A 19,615-nucleotide genomic window follows, 5' to 3' on the forward strand; every position below is an offset into this window, starting at 1 on the left:
TCCGGTTTTATTGGATGAGTTTCAGTTGGTACAGCTCGAGGATGTGTACAAGGTGCTTGGACAGGTGCGGGCGACCACTTCTGCTCTGGATCCTTGCCCCTCATGGCTAATAAAAGCTAGCAGGAATGGAACAGCCGGTTGGGCCAAGGAGGTGATTAATGCCTCTTTACGAGAGGGAGTGGTCCCACTCTGCCTGAAACAGGCGGTGGTGAGACCGCTTCTAAAAAAGCCCTCCTTGGACTCCGATAATTTCAACAACTATAGACTGGTAGCAAATGTTCCATTTCTGGGCAAGGTTCTAGAGCGCGTGGTCGCTCGCCAACTCCAGGCTCTCTTGGATGAAACTGATTATCTGGATCCATTTCAATCGGGCTTTCGGCCGGGGTTTGGTACAGAAACGGCCTTGGTCGCCCTGTATGATGACCTCTGTCGGGAGAAAGACAGAGGGAGTGTAACTCTGTTGGTTCTCCTTGATCTCTCGGCGGCTTTTGATACCATCGACCATGGTATCCTTCTGGAGCGGCTCACGGATTTGGGAATTGGAGGCACTGCTTGGCAGTGGCTGCATTCCTATCTTGGGAGTCGTCTCCAGAAGGTGATGCTTGGGGAGCACTACTCGAGTCCCTGGGTACTCCAATATGGGGTCCCACAGGGTTCAGTTCTGTCCCCCATGCTCTTTAATATCTATATGAAGCCGCTGGGTGAGGTCATCAGGAGTTTTGGAGTGCGTTTTCAGCAATATGCTGATGATACGCAACTCTACTTCTCCTTTTCATCTTCCTCAGGTGAGGCTGTTAATGTACTGAACCGCTGCCTGGCCACGATAATGGACTGGATGAGAGCTAATAAACTGAAATGCTGTTGGTGGGGGGGCACTCTGCCCAGTTGGTTGATGTCAGACCTGCCCTGGATGGGGTTACACTCCCCCTAAAGGAGCAAGTACGTAGTTTGGGGGTCTTATTAGATCCGCTCCTGTCACTTGAGGCTCAGGTAGCCTTGGTGGCATGGAATGTGTTCTACCAGCTTCGGCTGGTAGCCCAACTACGACCCTATCTGGACAGGGAAAACCTCACCTCAGTTATTTACGCTCTGGTAACCTCTAGATTGGATTACTGTAATGCACTCTACGTAGGATTACCTTTGAAGACGATTCGGAAACTTCAGCTAGTGCAGAATGCTGCGGCCAGAGTTCTTACTGGGATGAAGAAATTCGACCATATAACACCTATTCTGGCCCAACTGCACTGGCTACCAATATGTTTCCGGGCCAGATTCAAAGTGTTGGTTCTTACCTATAAAGCCCTTAACGGCATCGGACCGCAATATCTGATGAAACGCCTCTCTCGCTATGTACCTACCCGTTCACTGCGCTCGACGTCTAAGGCCCTTCTCCGGGTCCCAACTCATAGGGAGGCCTGGAGAACAGCAACTAGATCTAGGGCCTTTTCGGTGGTGGCCCCCGAATTATGGAATGCCCTCCCAGATGAGATACGCTTGGCGCCTTCTTTGTTATCTTTTCGGCGCCAGGTAAAAACCTACCTCTTTGCCCAGGCATTTTAAGCTTAAATTTAATTTTAATTTTAAACTTAATTGTATTGTAATTTTTATTTTAATTTTGTATTCTAATTCTGTTCTTAAATATGTTTTATAATCCACACTTGTTCGTATTTTAATTGTGGTTTTATCTTGTGTACACCGCCCTGAGAGCTTGTTGCTATAGGGCGGTTTAGAAATGCAATTAATAATAATAATAAATAATAATAAAATAACATAACACAATCCTTTGAAAACATGTAGCAAATTACTAAAGAATAATTACTAATGGCAGTGCAGCAATCAGGTCTCTCCTCCTCCAAATACCCACAGAAAAAGATGCTGCTGAACTAACCACCTAAAACCATAAAAAGATTTGGCCAGACACTCCTCATTAGCGAGGGAGTTCCATATATGAGGAGCCATCACTGAAATGTCCTTTCCCGGGGGCCCACACTATATGTCACATACTGAGGGGCGACCAGGAGAGCCACATCTTCTAATCTTAGAGCACAGGCTAGTTGATATGGAAAAAGGCATTCATGCAGATATTTGGGTCCCAGTGCTCTTCAACATTTTTATTAACGACTTGGATGAAGAGGTACAGAGCATGCTTATCAAATCTGCAGATGATACAAAATTGGGGGGCATAGCTAATACTGTGGAAGACAGAAACAAAATTCAAAGGGACCTTGATAGGCTGGAGCATTGGGGTGAAAACAACAGAATGAAATTCAACAGGGATAAATGCAAAGTTCTACACTTAGGAAAAAGAAACGAAATGCACAGTTATAAGATGGGGGATACTTGGCTCAGCAATACGACATGTGAGAAGGATCTTGGAATTGTCATTGATCACAAGCTAAATATGAGCCAACAGCGTGATGTGGCTGCAAAAAAGGCAAATGCTATAAGAACATAAGAACATAAGAAGAGCCTGCTGGATCAGGCCAGTGGCCCATCTAGTCCAGCATCCTGTTCTCACAGTGGCCAACCAGGTGCCTGGGGGAAGCCCGCAAGCAGGACCCGAGTGCAAGAACACTCTCCCCTCCTGAGGCTTCCAGCAACTGGTTTTCAGAAGCATGCTGCCTCTGACTAGGGTGGCACAGCACAGCCATCATGGCTAGTAGCCATTGATAGCCCTGTCCTCCATGAATTTGTCTAATCTTCTTTTAAAGCCATCTAAGCTGGTGGCCATTACTGCATCTTGTGGGAGCAAATTCCATAGTTTAACTATGCGCTGAGTAAAGAAGTACTTCCTTTTGTCTGTCCTGAATCTTCCAACATTCAGCTTCTTTGAATGTCCACGAGTTCTAGTATTATGAGAGAGGGAGAAGAACTTTTCTCTATCCACTTTCTCAATGCCATGCATAATTTTATACACTTCTATCATGTCTCCTCTGACCCGCCTTTTCTCTAAACTAAAAAGCCCCAAATGCTGCAACCTTTCCTCGTAAGGGAGTCGCTCCATCCCCTTGATCATTCTGGTTGCCCTCTTCTGAACCTTTTCCAACTCTATAATATCCTTTTTGAGATGAGGCGACCAGAACTGTACACAGTATTCCAAATGCGGCCGCACTATAGATTTATACAACGGCATTATGATATCGGCTGTTTTATTTTCAATACCTTTCCTAATTATTGCTAGCATGGAATTTGCCTTTTTCACAGCTGCCGCACACTGGGTCGACATTTTCATCGTGCTGTCCACTACAACCCCGAGGTCTCTCTCCTGGTCGGTCACTGCCAGTTCAGACCCCATGAGCGTATATGTGAAATTAAGATTTTTTGCTCCAATATGCATAATTTTACACTTGTTTATATTGAATTGCATTTGCCATTTTTCCACCCATTCACTCAGTTTGGAGAGGTCTTTTTGGAGCTCTTCGCAATCCCTTTTTGTTTTAACAACCCTGAACAATTTAGTGTCGTCAGCAAACTTGGCCACTTCACTGCTCACTCCTAATTCTAGGTCATTAATGAACAAGTTGAAAAGTACAGGTCCCAATACCGATCCTTGAGGGACTCCACTTTCTACAGCCCTCCATTGGGAGAACTGTCCGTTTATTCCTACTCTCTGCTTTCTGCTTCTTAACCAATTCCTTATCCACAAGAGGACCTCTCCTCTTATTCCATGACTGCTAAGCTTCCTCAGAAGCCTTTGGTGAGGTACCTTGTCAAACGCTTTTTGAAAGTCTAAGTACACTATGTCCACTGGATCACCTCTATCTATATGCTTGTTGACACTCTCAAAGAATTCTAATAGGTTACTGAGACAGGACTTTCCCTTGCAGAAGCCATGCTGGCTCTGCTTCAGCAAGGCTTGTTCTTCTATGTGCTTAGTTAATCTAGCTTTAATTATACTTTCTACCAGTTTTCTAGGGACAGAAGTTAAACTAACTGGCCTGTAATTTCCGGGATCCCCTCTGGATCCCTTTTTGAAGATTGGCGTTACATTTGCCACTTTTCAGTCCTCAGGCACGGAGGAGGACCCAAGGGACAAGTTACATATTTTAGTTAGCAGATCAGCAATTTCACCTTTGAGTTCTTTGAGAACTCTCGGGTGGATGCCATCCGGGCCCGGTGATTTGTCAGTTTTTATATTGTCCATTAAGCTTAGAACTTCCTCTCTCGTTACCACTATTTGTCTCAGTTCCTCAGAATCCCTTCCTGCAAATGTTAGTTCAGGTTCAGGGATCTGCCCTATATCTTCCACTGTGAAGACAGATGCAAAGAATTCATTTAGCTTCTCTGCAATCTCCTTATCGTTCTTTAGTACACCTTTGACTCCCTTATCATCCAAGGGTCCAATTGTCTCCCTAGATGGTCTCCTGCTTTGAATGTATTTATAGAATTTTTTGTTGTTGGTTTTTATGTTCTTAGCAATGTGCTCCTCAAATTCTTTTTTAGCATCCCTTATTGTCTTCTTGCATTTCTTTTGCCAGAGTTTGTGTTCTTTTTTATTTTCTTCATTCGGACAAGACTTCCATTTTCTGAAGGAAGACTTTTTGCCTCTAAGAGCTTCCTTGACTTTGCTCGTTAACCATGCTGGCATCTTCTTGGCCCTGGCGGTACCTTTTCTGATCTGCGGTATGCACTCCAGTTGAGCTTCTAATATAGTGTTTTTAAACAACTTCCAAGCATTTTCGAGTGATGTGACCCTCTGGACTTTGTTTTTCAGCTTTCTTTTTACCAATCCCCTCATTTTTGTGAAGTTTCCTCTTTTGAAGTCAAATGTGACCGTGTTGGATTTTCGTGGCAATTGGCCAGTTACATGTATGTTTAATTTAATAGCACTGTGGTCACTGCTCCCGATCGGTTCAACAACACTTACATCTCGCACCAGGTCCCGGTCCCCACTGAGGATTAAGTCCAGGGTTGCCGTCCCTCTGGTCGGTTCCATGACCAACTGGTCTAGGGAATAGTCATTTAGAATATCTAGAAACTTTGCTTCTTTGTCATGACTGGAACACATATGCAGCCAGTCTATGTCCGGGTAGTTGAAGTCACCCATTACTACCACATTTCCTAGTTTGGATGCTTCCTCAATTTCATATCTCATCTCAAGGTCTCCCTGAGCATTTTGATCAGGGGGACGATAGATCGTTCCCAGTATTAAGTCCCTCCTGGGGCACGGTATCACCACCCACAACGATTCTGTGGAGGAGTCTGCCTCTTTTGGGGTTTCGAGCTTGCTGGATTCAATGCCTTCTTTCACGTATAGAGCGACTCCGCCACCAATACGTCCTTCCCTGTCCTTCCGATATAGTTTATATCCAGGGATAACCGTATCCCACTGGTTTTCTCCATTCCACCAGGTCTCCGTTATGCTCACTATATCAATGCTCTCCTCTAAGACCAAGCACTCCAGTTCTCCCATCTTGGTTCGGAGGCTCCTAGCATTAGTGTACAGGCACTTGTAAGCAATGTCTCTCTTCAAGTGTCTTTGGCACTTGTGGTTAGGCCTGTGGTAATTTTGCTCTTCTGAATTTATATCCTGTGCCCCTGCTCTCACAATGCCTACTTCTAGGCCTACCCCTTTTAAAATTTCATCATTTATTTGGTTTTTATCCCAGGGGGGAGGTTTATTCCGAACCGGACCTTTCTCAGCTCCTGTCGGGTTTCCCCCCTCAGTCAGTTTAAAAGCTGCTCTGCTACCTTTTTAATTTTAAGTGCCAGCAGTCTGGTTCCATTCTGGTTCAAGTGGAGCCCGTCCCTTTTGTACAGGCCCGGCTTGTCCCAAAATGTTCCCCAGTGCCTAACAAATCCGAACCCTTCCACCCGACACCATCGTCTCATCCACGCATTGAGACTGTGAAGCTGGGCCTGTCTGGCTGGTCCTGCGCGTGGAACTGGTAGCATTTCAGAGAAAGCCACCTTGGAGGTCCTGGCTTTCAGCATCCTACCTAGCAACCTAAATTTTGCTTCCAGGACCTCACGGCTGCATTTCCCCATGTCGTTGGTGCCAACGTGCACCACGACCACTGACTCCTTCCCAGCACTGTCTACCAAACTATCTAAACGACGGGCGATATCCGCAACCTTCGCACCAGGCAGGCAAAACACCTTGCGGTCTACACGCCCATCACACACCCCACTGTCTATGTTCCTAATGATCGAATCACCCACTACAAGGATCCCTCCACCCCCTGGAGATATATCCTCGGCACGAGAGGATAGCTGCTCATCCCCCAAGGAATGGGTCCCTTCTAAGGGATCGTTTCCCGCTTCCTCAGCTGGATGCTCTCCTTCCCCGAGACCATCGTTCTCCATGATATCAGGAGAGCTATCATCGTTGGAGTGGGACACAGCTATAACGTCCCTGAAGGCCTCCTCCACACACCTCTCTGCCTCTCTCAGCTTTTCCAGGTCCGCCACCTTGGCCTCAAGGAAATGAAGTCGTTCCCGGAGAGCCAGGAGCTCATTGCACCGAGAGCACACCCACGACTTCTGTCCAACAGGCAGATAGTCGTACATGCTGCAGGTGGTGCAAAACACTGGAAAGCCCCCACACCCCTGCTGGCTTCTTACCTGCATAGTTTTGTTTAAGGTTTATTACGTCAATGGGTTGGAGACTGCGGTTTAGTTGAGGTCAGGGAACAGACGGGCAGAGTGGGGGGCCCTGGCCTCCTCGCCCTGCTGCCGAACTCGCTCTTCTGCTTAACTCGCCTTGACGCTGTGTCAGCTGGGGCCTTGATGCTTCGTCAGCTGGGGCTCCCTCTAGCTCGTGGAGCAGGCTCCCTCGCTAGGGTGCTCTGACTTTATATGTGTGGCTGGTTCCTCCCAGCTACTGCTGCCAGCCAATGATGTGTTACTTGAGGCTGATGGCTATCAGCTGGGGCTTAACTCTTTAGTATTCTCTCAGGCTTCCTTCCTTTGAAGGCAGGAAGGCAGGCTTCCTTCCTTCCTGAGCGAGGGGTGGGGCTGTTTAAGCTTTTGGCTGCTTTTAATCTAATCAAGGGGCTGCGCCTTCCAGGCAAGTCTTTTGTGTTTGTTGTTTTCCCACCTAGAACAGCCTGACCTTTCTTTAACCTAGGGAAACAGAGCTTGTGGTTGTGTTTCAGGAAGGCTGAAGCTGCCCTTTTTAGCAAGGACTGAGCTGACTCTCTCCCTGTATGTGTCGGTGGAGTTTCCTTTTCCCCCTTCTCTCCGACTGGAATTTAGCCTTGTTTACAGTGTCCCCTGAAGCTTTCCTGCTAGGGTGGTGTTGAAAACTAGCTTTCTATAGGCTTCCTTCTCCTAGGATCTGTCTCCTAAGATATAGGTTCTTTCAGGATTTGGCTCCTAACTCAGGGTGACCTTGGGCTGCCCTTATTACTTATTGCTCTGAGCTGTTTTACTTCAATTAAATAATGGAATAAATGGGAGCTACTTACCCTCTTTTCGCTCTGCTGCTTAACTCGCCTTGACGCTTTGTCAGCTGGGGCCTTGACGCTTCATCAGCTGGGGCTCCCTCTAGCTCGTGGAGCAGCTGCATTAACAGAAGTATAGTTTCCAAATCACGTGAAGTATTAGTTCTCCTCTATTTAGCACTAGTTAGGCCTCATCTTGAATACTGCATCCAGTTCTGGTCTCCACACTTCAAGAAGGATGCAGACAAACTGGAACAGGTTTGGAGGAGGGCAACAAGGATGATCAGGGGACTGGAAACAAAGCCCTATGAGGAGAGACTGAAAGAACTGGGCATGTTTAGCCTGGAGAAGAGAAGACCGAGGGGAGATATGACAGCACTCTTCAAGTACATGAAAGGTTGTCATACAGAGGAGGGCCAGGATCTCTTCTCAATTGTCCCAGAGTGCAGGACACAGAATAATGGGCTCAAGTTGCAGGAAGCCAGACTTCGACTGAACATCAGGAACAACTTCTTAAGTGTTAGAGCCATACGCCAATGGAACCAATGACCTAGAGAGGTAGCGGGCTCTCCGACACTGGAGGCCTTCAAGAGGCAGCTGGGAATGCTTTGATTTGGATTCCTGCATTGAGCAGGGGGTTGGACTTGATAGCCTTATAGGCCCCTTCCAACTCTACTATTATTCTATGATCTATGTCAAAGTTAGCATGTTGAATTTGGCTTGGAAAGCAATTGGCAACAAACGTAGTTGTGTTAAGATAGGGGTAATACGTTCACAGCCTGCTGCCCCTACCAGCATTCTCGCCGCAGCATTTTGCACTGGTTGGAATTTCCGGACCGTCTTCAAGGGCAGCCCTATATAGTGTGCATAACAGTAGCCCAGCTTGATGGTTACAAGAGCATGAGTAACCATGGCCAGGCCATCCCTATCCAGAAATGGCTGCAGCAGGTGCGCTAGCCGAAGCCGGCCACATGCTCTCCTGCCCACTGATGAAGTCACCTGGGCCTCAAGTGACAAAGATGGTTCCGGTGCCCCAGAAGATGACATTGTCATCCCTGCTTTGAAAAAGTGGTGGCACTTCATCCTCGGCTGTGCCTGTTCCACTACACCCCTGGTAAAATGTCAGTTAGAGGGCAGGTACCGTTACTCAACTACCTGAGTCCATGCCTGGCTGATCTGGCAGGGCTCAGCCCATCCTCGATCCCATCCGGGCAGCTTTGGCCCTGCCACATACAGAGGTTTAGCACTCCCAACACTATGTTCCTTTGCTGAAGAACATGCCCAGGAGGGAGGGCCGGGCTGGGCACAGACTAAGTCCACGTTCAAGTTCAAACTGATATTCCAGCCTGCATGGAGGGCAGGAGGGAGGCAACAGCCTTTGCATGCCAACCTCCCAGCAAGCTTTCCATGCCAAGGGCAACACATTGTGCAGAGCAGTCTCCAAGGAGCCAACAGACAGAGGGAGGGAATGAAGTCATCGTTCTCTCTGGTAGTCCTGCATCCCTCCTCTCCTCCTTCATCTTTGTGGAAGTGCCATTCCTCAGTGGTACAGCACCTGCTTTTGCATGCAGAAGGTCCCAGGTTCAACCCCTGGCATCTCCGGATTGCACTGGGAAAGCTTCCCTGACAGCAGGGGAATCATGTTTAATAAGCCATGCAAGAAGAAAAGTAGCACATCAAGGAGGAAAGTTCTAGCCACACTCTCTTCTTGTGCTGCTAGCTTTTTGCTTGCAAGGGAGAGCTGCTGCTGCTGCTGCTCCCCCTTCCATGGACTGAAATGATAAGGTCCGTCATGTGACCTTGGGACTCTGTCACCTCCTTCTGCAGCATCCCCTTTCTGTACTCACTGAGAAAAAGCAACAGCCACATTTTAAATGGTATGTTCCACTGAGGACAAGAGGAGGGGTGCACAATTGACCCTCATCAACAAGATATTTACATTTCAGAGGGAGAGGCCCAGTGGAAGCTGCTGCTTGCCCTCTAGCTGTTCCCACGCTAGATTAAATTTGTCCAGTGACACCCGTGTATTTACCTTGGCAAACGCTGCAGGGCAAACTGAGTTGATTCAGAGAGGGAAAGCTATTTCTTAAAGATACAGGGACCCAGAAATGCACAGCAGGGGTGGGGGAGGCATTAAGTTTGCAATTAAGGTCTGGCTTGGTGAGGTGACACAGGAAGGGAGCCCCAGGACTCAAACCTCTGCAGCAGGCTTTGAACTGGCGGTGGCGACCCAGGTTAGGGGTCCTTGAAAAGGCTCAAGCACAGCCCCACGACATTCTTGGGAAGAACAAAATTTAGGGATGGGCGAATATGTCAATTTCTACTTCTCCCAGTTTCTCATTTTTCTAATCTTAAATTCTGTTGTTGTTGTTATAATCCATTTATTAGTCACTTAATACCAAGCAGTCTCTAGGTGACTTACAACAGATCTTACAACATACACAAATTTAAAACAAGAATAATTCCTTGTTTTCCACATCAGAATTTCCACATCACTTTGCAATTTTTAAAAAAAAGTCCTTATGAAATGTCATCAACATTTTAGTGCTAAATTCTCATAATAGGCACATGCTTATATGCAATTTTGCTTAATATGTGCATTTTTGCAGCAAATTCCCCAACATAATACATTTTTGTATGTTATTTTCACTGTTACATGTAGTTCTATGCATATTGTACCCCAAGTATAGGCATTTTCGTACACATTTCTTAGCTGGAAAACTGCAGTGCAAAATTGGGAAAAGGGCGAATTGCAAGGGATGACTGTGTTTCGGTTCTCTTATTGTTTCAGAAAGTGTGAAGTAGGGCAGTTCATCTTTAACTGTGAAGTGAATTTAATTTCTCTCCCATCTCTAACACTACTAAGTATTCCAAACGAGGCATTAAAGCAAATTGCCCATTTGGAAGTACCATTCGAGGGTGGCACATTGACAATTATTTAGGTACCATAATGTCTTGTGCTGTGTCTGTGAATCCTCATTTACAACATTATTATTATTATTATTAGTGCCAAAAATGTGCAGGCAAGCTAATGAACCCCAGTTCCATTTTTCCTCCGCTTACATTGCCTGCTCACAGGTAACAGCAGGAGAAACCAAGCTGGTGCCCCCATATGTTGTTGGACTCCACCCAGCATGGCCAATGGACAGGGATTGTGGGAGTTGTAGTCCAACAACATATAGACTACCCTACTACTACAACCTTGGCTACCCCCGGACCAGACAAATAGCTTTGCTGCTTCCACATTTCCAGAGGAGCCCAAAACTGAGCCAAGCAGTTTGCCCCAGGCCTGTTTGGAGCCAGCTGGTCCCATGAAGTTAGCCCAAGTCTCAGCATGACACGATCCTGACTTCACTGAACCTCCCCACCCCGCTGCCTCTGTTTAAGTGGGGCTATTAAAAGTTAAACATCATTATCTTCTGAGAAATAGCAGTTTGTAAATCTGCAGCAGTCAAGTACGTTTTTGCTTTGCTTTTGTTTTACAAGCTTCAGATAATTAAATAGGGTGCAGTTTTCATTTGTAAGACGTCTGCAGCCAATGGAATGTGGAAGGGTATTTCATAGGGCTATTGACATATCAGCATTCACACACACACACTTTTGTTACCTTTGACTGCACAACCTTCAAAAACGTATGAAACACTGATGATTCAGGGGCTTTTTCCATGGCAAGTTGCAAGCACAACATTATTTCTAAATGATTTGCATCCAGAAATGGTTTCTTCTTTGTGATATCACTTACCCTCCAGGGTCAGACAGAAGCTGTCCACCAGATACAGAGAACTCCTGTTGTTGTTGTTATGTGCCTCCAAGTCGATTACGACTTATGGCGACCCTATGAATCAGTGACCTCCAACAGCATCTGTCATGAACCACCCAGCAGATCTTGTAAATTCAGGTCTGTGGCTTCCTTTATGGATCAATCCATCTCTTGTTTGGCCTTCCTCTTTTTCTACTCCCTTCTGTTTTTTCCAGCATTATTGTCTTTTCTAGTGAATCATGTCTTCTCATGATGTGTCCAAAGTATGATAACCTCAGTTTCATCATTTTAGCTTCTAGTGATAGTTCTGGTTTAATTTGTTCTAACACCCAATTATTCATCTTTTTCACAGTCCACCACCACATTTCAAATGAGTTGATTTTCCGCTTTTTTCACTGTCCAGCTTTCACATCCATACCTAGAGATCGGGAATACCATGGTCTGAATGATCCTGACTTTAGTGTTCAGTGATACATCTTTGCATTTGAGGACCTTTTCTAGTTCTCTCATAGCTGCCCTCCCCAGTCCTAGCCTTCTCTTAGGGCTCCACAATGTCCATAAGGGAGCACATTTTGGAAGCCCTGTATAGACCAATTCACACATGCACCCACCGCATTTGAACATATGAAGGCATCATATACTGAAGCCACTTCCAGACGGACCTATTTATTGAGCATTCATCTGAATTTGTTTTGCACAAAGGGAGGTTAGACAATGTCGGCTATTTATTGAGCATTCTTTCTTATTTGACGTGTGTGTTAGGGGATATTGCAAACAAAAATGTGTTTACTACGAGAAATTCGCACTAAAATGCTGATGGATTTTATGAAGATTTTAAATAAATATATATATATAGCACTGCTGCAGAAGGGTGGAGAACTGAATTTAAGACTGGAAGAATGAGAAACCAAGACAACTGAAATGGACACATCCTTAGCTCACACTGAGACTGTCATCCAACGCATGCTTCAGCCCTTTGACTTCAGTAAACATGCAAAGAATTGCATTGAAAGTGTGTCATCATCCTTCCCCCACAATCCCAATCCACTATTTTGCATCTGGCTCCAGTTGGCGAATCTCAGAGTTCTCGGGTTAAAAAAGAGACTGAGAGAGAGAGATCCCCTAAGCCGGAAATCTGCTAACCTCTGCCCTAAGGTATCTGCTAGAGCATCTAAGGTATCCAAGAGCATTGGGTTTGTATTTTTCCTCTGCTGATGGCACAACCTGAGAACATACAGCAGATATGGGGACCCTGTGACACCTGCCCCCCAGGTGTTGCTGGACTCCAACTCCCATCATCCTTGAGCATTGCCCATGCTAGCAGGGAATGATGGGAGTTGGAGTACAGCAACACTTGGGGGGCCACATGCTCCCCATCCCTAACATATAGCCTCATCCATCTCACCTCTCAGACCCTTCAGCAAATAAGTCAAGTACATATTGAGGTTCCATCAAACTTCTGGCATGCACCAGCAAACATTGCTCCCCCCCCCATTTTCAGTTGCATGCATAAGAGTGGCAGCACTAGTCATGTAGTGGTACTGCTCATCTGGAGCCAGGATAGGGAATCTACACACAGCTAAGCCTGTTTCTGAGTGCCACCTTGGTCAGATTGAGGAACCTGGCCAGAGTCAGCAGCTTGATAGGGCCAGATGGAACCCAATTGGCTTATTGTGTCACCTGACCTCTGCCAAGGTCCTAATTGCAGTACCACCTTTGGCCACCAGCAGAAGAGTGGAATTCTATAGCTCCCTTATGTCACTTCTCCCCAAATCAAAAACAGTGGCCTACAAAATGGCACCAGAATTGAGTGGAAAGATTTGAGTGGCTAAATTACGCAGGTTCTCTTGTCCATGTGTGCACTGAAACGAAAGTTCTACCAAAAACAACAGCAACCCAAATCCCAACAATTCTTTCTTCGCTTTCCATTTCTGGAATTGTCAACCTGAGTTTATTGTCCCCACTCATGGAAACACAAGACGGTTGGCACTTGGAGGTGCGCCCATTGGCAGAACATTCTTAATCCCCTTTGATGGATCAGGCTTCAGGAGGCGTGCCTTTGTTGTCAAGAGACAGTCACTCCCAGAACCTCTGTGTGGTGGGCTATTATTGACCCTGAATTAAAACATTAGCAACAACTACCAGCTAGTTGTCTGAGATTAAGATGATGACACAAAAACATCTTAGCACCCTTGGCAGAGCATCACTGGTGCCATTTTGCCTTCTCCTGCTCTAGTGTCCTGGGGCCCAGTTTGTGCTAACGGCTGAGGGTCCTACAGTCCTTCCAAAATGCAGCAAAGCGTATCTCCTCTAATGCTGTGTGGTCCATTGCCCACCAGAAATGGACCAGTTTTAACTGTGTGTGTTTTCTGAGAGCATCATTTTTTAAGGGATTCGTATATGAGGCACAGAATTCAGCATCCTGAAAATCTTAAGAATTTTTTTAAATAAAAAAAAAAGCAAGGGCTCCTCCGGACAACCTGTTTATTCAGCATGCATCCTGTTTTGCTTGTACAACATTTATGCAGAGGTAGAGATGGAGGAGAAATTCAATTCAGTTTGTATTTAAAGCTGAATCTGTCAAATTTGCACTTCCTGAAACAATATGAGAACCAAAACACAGCCATCCTACAAAATTTGCAGGAGAAGGTGTGCATAAAATGAACATACTAGTGAAAATAAACAAAAATGTAACATATTAGGAGAAATTGCTTGCAGAAATGTGTACATTAGTAAAAAACACACAAACTGTTTTATTAGGAGCAATTCTCACTAAAATGCTGAAGAATTTTCATGAGGATTATTTTTTAAAAAATTCACAAATTTCTGCAGAAATGAGAACTGAATTTCAGATTGGAAAAATGAGAAGCGCAGAGAAGCAAAATTGACAGACCTTGCCATCCCTAGTCTCTCCATAACTGAATGTGTGTGTTTTATGAGAGCATAATTTGCAAGGATTTGTATATGTGGTGCAGAATTCAGCATCCTGAAAATCTTAAGGGTTTTTAAAAAAAATGTAAAAGCAAGGGCTCCTCCAGACAACCTGCTTATTGAGTATTCATCCTGATTTGCTCGCACGAAGTTAACATGGAGCTTAGGCAATATCCAACCTTTATTATTTGTTCCGATTTGTTTGCAGCAAGGTTATATGACTGAACATTCCTGCTTAATTCCTCCTGGTTTGATTGTGTGGTGCTTATGTCTACCATAAATTGTTTTTTCATCCCACACTTTTCAGCGCATTTCCCTAAATCTTTCCTAACTGCAAAAAATCTCTGTGGTTTATCATCATCATCATCTGTTGTGCCAGGCCAACAGAGCACTTTAATCCACTTTAATAGTGCAAACCTAAATTTCCGGCATGCGCTTGAATCCCTCCCACAAAATAGTAACACTCTGGAAGCACCTCAAGTTTCTAGACCTCAAGATAAGCTTCAAAAGTGGCTGGTGACATCTCAGATGCCAGAGAGGGGAGCAAAACAGGATTCCCACTCAAATATTGGGCAGTGCTTTAAAGTTCTGCTTTATCCCTTCTGTGAGTATCAAGCTCAAAAAAAGATGCAAATATATGCAAAGGCCTGATTTGTATAATATACACAGGAAGCAGAATGCTTGCTCTCCTCCGCAGGAAAAATACATACATGGTATAATGAGACTGTGTGGCAGAGGAACAGGAAGCCCTATCCAGTTGTGCTTCCTGTTTACTCCATAACACTCAAGTCCAAAGCCACTCTTGGTCCATAATGTATGCAGTGAGCTATACCATTGCCTCACGTACCACTGTCTGCTTTTCATCTTTGCTAATGTTATTCTCTGCGTTCTGGGCACAGCTATGGAGATCAAGTGCTACACTTCAAGGTTCTCAGAGAGAAGAAGGGGAAGTACCATCTCTGGGACGAGAAGTTCAACTCTATTAACGAACTGGTGGATTTCTACAGAACGACCAGCATCGCCAAGAAGGGGCAGATCTTCCTCAGGGACGATGCAGAAATGAAAGAGGTAAGTGGGAGGTAACACTCCAAACTGGGGGAATGGGCATTAAAGCAGCAAGTGCAGTTCAGTGGAAGCAAGTGCTGTTAGATGATGCACATTGGGGCAAAAAAACCCCTAACTTCGCATATACACAAATGGCGTCTGAACTGGGGGTGACTGCTCAGGAAAGAGATCTTGCCCTGGTGAGCAGCAGCTATGATAAAGGTGAATTCCATGTTAGGGGCCATTAGGAAAAGGGTTGAAAAGGAAACTGCCAATGTCATAGTACCCTTATACACATTGATAGTGTGACCACATTTGGAGTGCTGTGTACAGATCTGGTCACCTCACCTCCAGAAAGATACTGAAGAGTTGGAAAAGGTTCAGAAAAGGGCAACCAAAATGATCAAGGGGGTAGAGCAATGTCCCTCTGAACAAAGATTGCAACATTTGGGGGTTTTTTTTAGAGAAAAGACAAGTGGGGGGGGAGATGATAAAGGTGTATAAAACTTTGCATGATGTGAAATAAGTGGATAGAAATATGTTTTCTCTCTCACTCTCATGAAACTAGGGCCTGGTGTCATCCAATGAAGTTGAATATTGGAGGATTCAAGATAGACAAAAGGAAAGACTTCTTCATTCAGTGCATAGTTAAACTATGGAATTTGCTCCCACAAGAGGTAGTGATGGTCACCAACTTGGATAGCTTTCAAAGGAGGCAAATTCATAAAGGATAAGACTATCAGTGGCTACTACATGATGGCTATGTTCTATCTCCACCATCAGAGGCAGAATGCCTCTCAATACCTGCTGGGAATTACAGTTGAAGAGAGGTGCTCTTGCGCTCAAGTTCTGCTTGCAGGTGTTACATAGGCATCTGGTTGGCCACTGTGAGAACAGGATTCTGGTCTAAAGGGGCCTTTGGTCTGAGCCAGAAGTGCTCTTCCTCTCGCAAACCATTTTTCTATTTTTTTAAAAAAACCTATAGCTCATCCCCAGTCTTCTTCAATAGCTCCTCAACCCCCATCCAGCACCTTCTCAGCCCACGTCATGGTTGCGTCAGACCACTTAAGGGCATCAGAAGAGCTCTGCTGGATCAGCATCCAGGTTTCCCACAGTGGCCACCCAGACAGCTTCAGGAAGCCCACAAGCTTGGTGTGAAGGCAATAGCCCTCCCCTGATATTTGTCCCCCAATAATTGGTATTTGGAGACACATTACCTCCATCGCTAAAAGGAATCTCCATGTTTAATTTAGTGATGATGGCTAATAGCCATTGATAGTCTTCTCCTCCTTTTAATGCCTTCTACCTACACTAGAGACCATCACCAATCTTGTGACAGTGAGTTCCAAAAATTAATTACATACTGTTTGAAGAAGGATTCTCTTACATGTCCTGCCCATCAATTTCACTGGGTGACTTCAAATCCTAATATTATGAGAGATGGGGATGGAGGAACTCCTCTCCATCCAATTTCTCTCCATATCATGTCAACCGCACACCCTTGGGCGGGCAGGCAAGAAATGTTTGCTCATAATAGTTGGGTGTTTCTTCTTAGTCCTCATCTCCTCTTTTTCATGCAGCCTAAAAAGCCAAAGTTTGTTCAAGCTCAGTTCAACTTCGTGGCCGAAAACCTGTCCCAGTTGAGCTTCTATCGAGGGGATGTCCTTGAGATCCTGGACTGCTCTGACCCCCACTGGTGGAGAGGGAGGATAGGAGTGAAAACAGGCCTCTTTCCCAGGAACTATGTCTTCCCACTGCGTATCTGACCTGCTTTGCCTGAGTTCTCCTTGGAGACACATCTCATACCAGCCAAACAAAATCTCCCCAATGTTCCACCATGGAATGTGAAGGAATGACCATCCCACTCTGAACTTCTTCCAGGAGGGGACAAAGAGGCCACCTCCCATGTGACTGCTGGTGCTCTAAGACAGTGACCTTCAGCCTTTTCTGACCCACAACTAGGGATGGGGGGAGATATTGTTTGTATTTTAATGAGAAATTACCCAATTCACACTCCTCAAACCAATATGCAGACTGAAACCCAGCCATCCCTTGAAAGTCACACTTGGTTGAACTTTGTGATGCAGTTTGCCAACCAGACAATGTATACAAAACTGCATCTATTTGAGAAAAGTGGGCATTAAAATACATGTATTAGTGAAAATAGCATACAAAAATACCTTACGTTAGAGGAAACTGCTTGCAAAAACATGCATATTATTCAAAACTGAATGCAAAAAAATTTAATCAGGGTAAAAGTGCACTAAAATGCTAACAAATTTTCCTGAGTATTTTTTTTTACATTGCAAATTGTGAAGATGTGAAAAACTGAATGTAAGGTTGCAAAAATGAGAAACTGAGGAAAACAAAAGTAGATCCTGCTTTGGCCCAACCATGAATTTGGGAACTACTTCTTAATCATTTGTCCTATACTTGTAGCTGGTCATACAGCAATGCACTAGTGTGTCCTGACCCACTAGCTGAAGACTAGTGCTGTAAGTCCATGCTGACATTACAAACATCTGACACGTTCATTTCTAACTGTTGTGTGATTGATCACTCAGACTTCCACAAATGTGTTAGAATCCCTGTGACTCTTGCCAAATCTGAATGGCTCTATCTATGCTGCAGACTATGGCTGCAATCCTAATCCCACTTACCTGGGAGTAAACCTAGGATTTACTTGTGAGTGGATGTGGGTCAGATTATGCTGTTAGGCTGCTTCCAGAAGGGTGGCTCGCAGTGGCAACTAGTGGCTCCATGTCAGTGAGGCAGTGGGATCCACTCTGGGTTTTATTCTAAACTTTAAAGTTTGGACTAAAACCCAGAGCGGATGCTACTGCCCCACTGACACGGAGCCACTAGTTGCCACTGGTGGCTTGTAATGCTACCCAATCTTTGTTCTTCCACTGTAAGCTACAAGCATAACTGAAATCGACTTTCCACACCTTTGGGGGTATCACGCCTTTTTCTCTGTGAACATCCCAATGTTCTCTCCACACTTCTGGACGTGACACAACTGCTGATAGTGATTCATTTTCACACAGGCTTTTTCCGGCCATTAAATCAGATGGCGCAGGATGCTATATTACCTATGGATTTTTTGCGGTAGCTGGATTTTACACTGTTGTTTTATATTTTTACTGTGACTGTTTTATTATTGTCTGTGTGCTATTTTGGGCTTTTGTTTTGTTTTTGTAATATATAACAAAGTGATATAAAAATAGGCACACAGAAAGCTGCCTCACGCTGTGTCAGACTGCTGGTTCATCTAGCCCTATATTGTTGATACTGACGCAGCAGCTCTCTAGGGTTTCACAGAATTGGACATTTCCAGCCCTCCCTGGAGACGCCAGGGATTGGACCTGGGACCTTGAAAATAGGATCAAAAAATGACGCCAGCCACAAACGTTGTGATGACTCTGTGCTGAGCTGTGTTGCATTTACTTTCTCAGTACATTGCTGCCCATGTCAAAAGCCCACCCATTTGAAAAGATGAAAGAATTGCACAATCTCCACAGGCGCAGATGCCTTTAGTGCTACTCGTTCATTCCTGGTAATGGCCCACAGCTAGGGATGGGCGAGAATTTTGATTCAGTTTGATTCAGTTCACATTTCAAGCCAAAACGATCAAATTTGAACTTTGCAAAACATTATGAGAACTGAAACAAAGCCATCCTTCATGAATGTACAGTCGTTCGAATTTTGAAATGCAGTTCGCCAACCAAACAATGTTTACAAAAATGAATGTTAGGGGAAAGTGTGCATAAAAATAAATACAGGAGTGAAAATAATGGGTGAGATGGGGTGCAGCCGAGGGAGAGCCCAAGGGCCAGAAGGAGAGCCCTGGAGGACCACATTTGGCCCCTGCACCTGAGGTCCTTCACCCCTGGATTACCCTGTCAAAGAGTTGACCTTTCACACATGGATGGGTTTCCAGTGTGGGAACAAAGAGCTCGTGGGTGCTGTCAGGGGAATTCCCCAGAACAAATCTCAGTTTCCACTTTACATTTGTTTCAAAACTCTTCCCCCCCCCAAAGCTTGTTTCGTAGGCAGCAAGTGGACAACACCTGCCTTATCTCAGAATCTTTTTTTTTCTTGCTATCTCGGGTCACCAACAGCCAAGCACAGGTAAGGAGGAATCTGACAAGCTTCTGCAGCTGGGCAAACCTTCCCCCACAGGCCTCCCTGACTTCCCTCTATTTATAGACTCTTCACGAAGCGTGGTGTTTGGAAAGAACTCCCTGAGATTATTGGAAAGTCCCTCTTATCAGGTGATAGAGAGCAGAGGTCCAGCTTGCTCAGTAGAGGCCACTCTGGCAGCAACTCTCAAGGGCAGGGGTAGGGAACTTTTTCAGCCCAAGGGCCGCATTCCCTTCTGGGCAACTTTTCAGGGGCCACATGCCCATGATGGGCAGGGCCAGAGCCAAAAGTGAGCGGAGCAAGGAATGTAAATTTTACCTTTGTACACCACACTAGCTTCTAAGCACACCCC

The 19,615-nt window shown here is 45.3% G+C and overlaps 1 protein-coding gene across 1 annotated transcript in view; it reads left to right on the forward strand.

Moving 5' to 3' along the window:
* GRAP (GRB2 related adaptor protein) overlaps window positions 1-17,894 on the forward strand; it is a 35,060-nt gene extending 17,166 nt beyond the window's left edge. The window contains exons 4-5 of the mRNA XM_061599423.1: window positions 14,976-15,144; window positions 16,701-17,894. Coding sequence (XP_061455407.1) covers window positions 14,976-15,144; window positions 16,701-16,886 — 355 coding nt within the window. The 3' untranslated portion in view covers window positions 16,887-17,894. The remainder of the gene's footprint in view (window positions 1-14,975; window positions 15,145-16,700) is intronic.
* Window positions 17,895-19,615: the final 1,721 nt, after the last annotated feature.

The sequence above is a fragment of the Rhineura floridana genome, chromosome 17 (genome assembly GCF_030035675.1).
Source record: "Rhineura floridana isolate rRhiFlo1 chromosome 17, rRhiFlo1.hap2, whole genome shotgun sequence".
Lineage (NCBI taxonomy): Eukaryota > Metazoa > Chordata > Lepidosauria > Squamata > Rhineuridae > Rhineura > Rhineura floridana.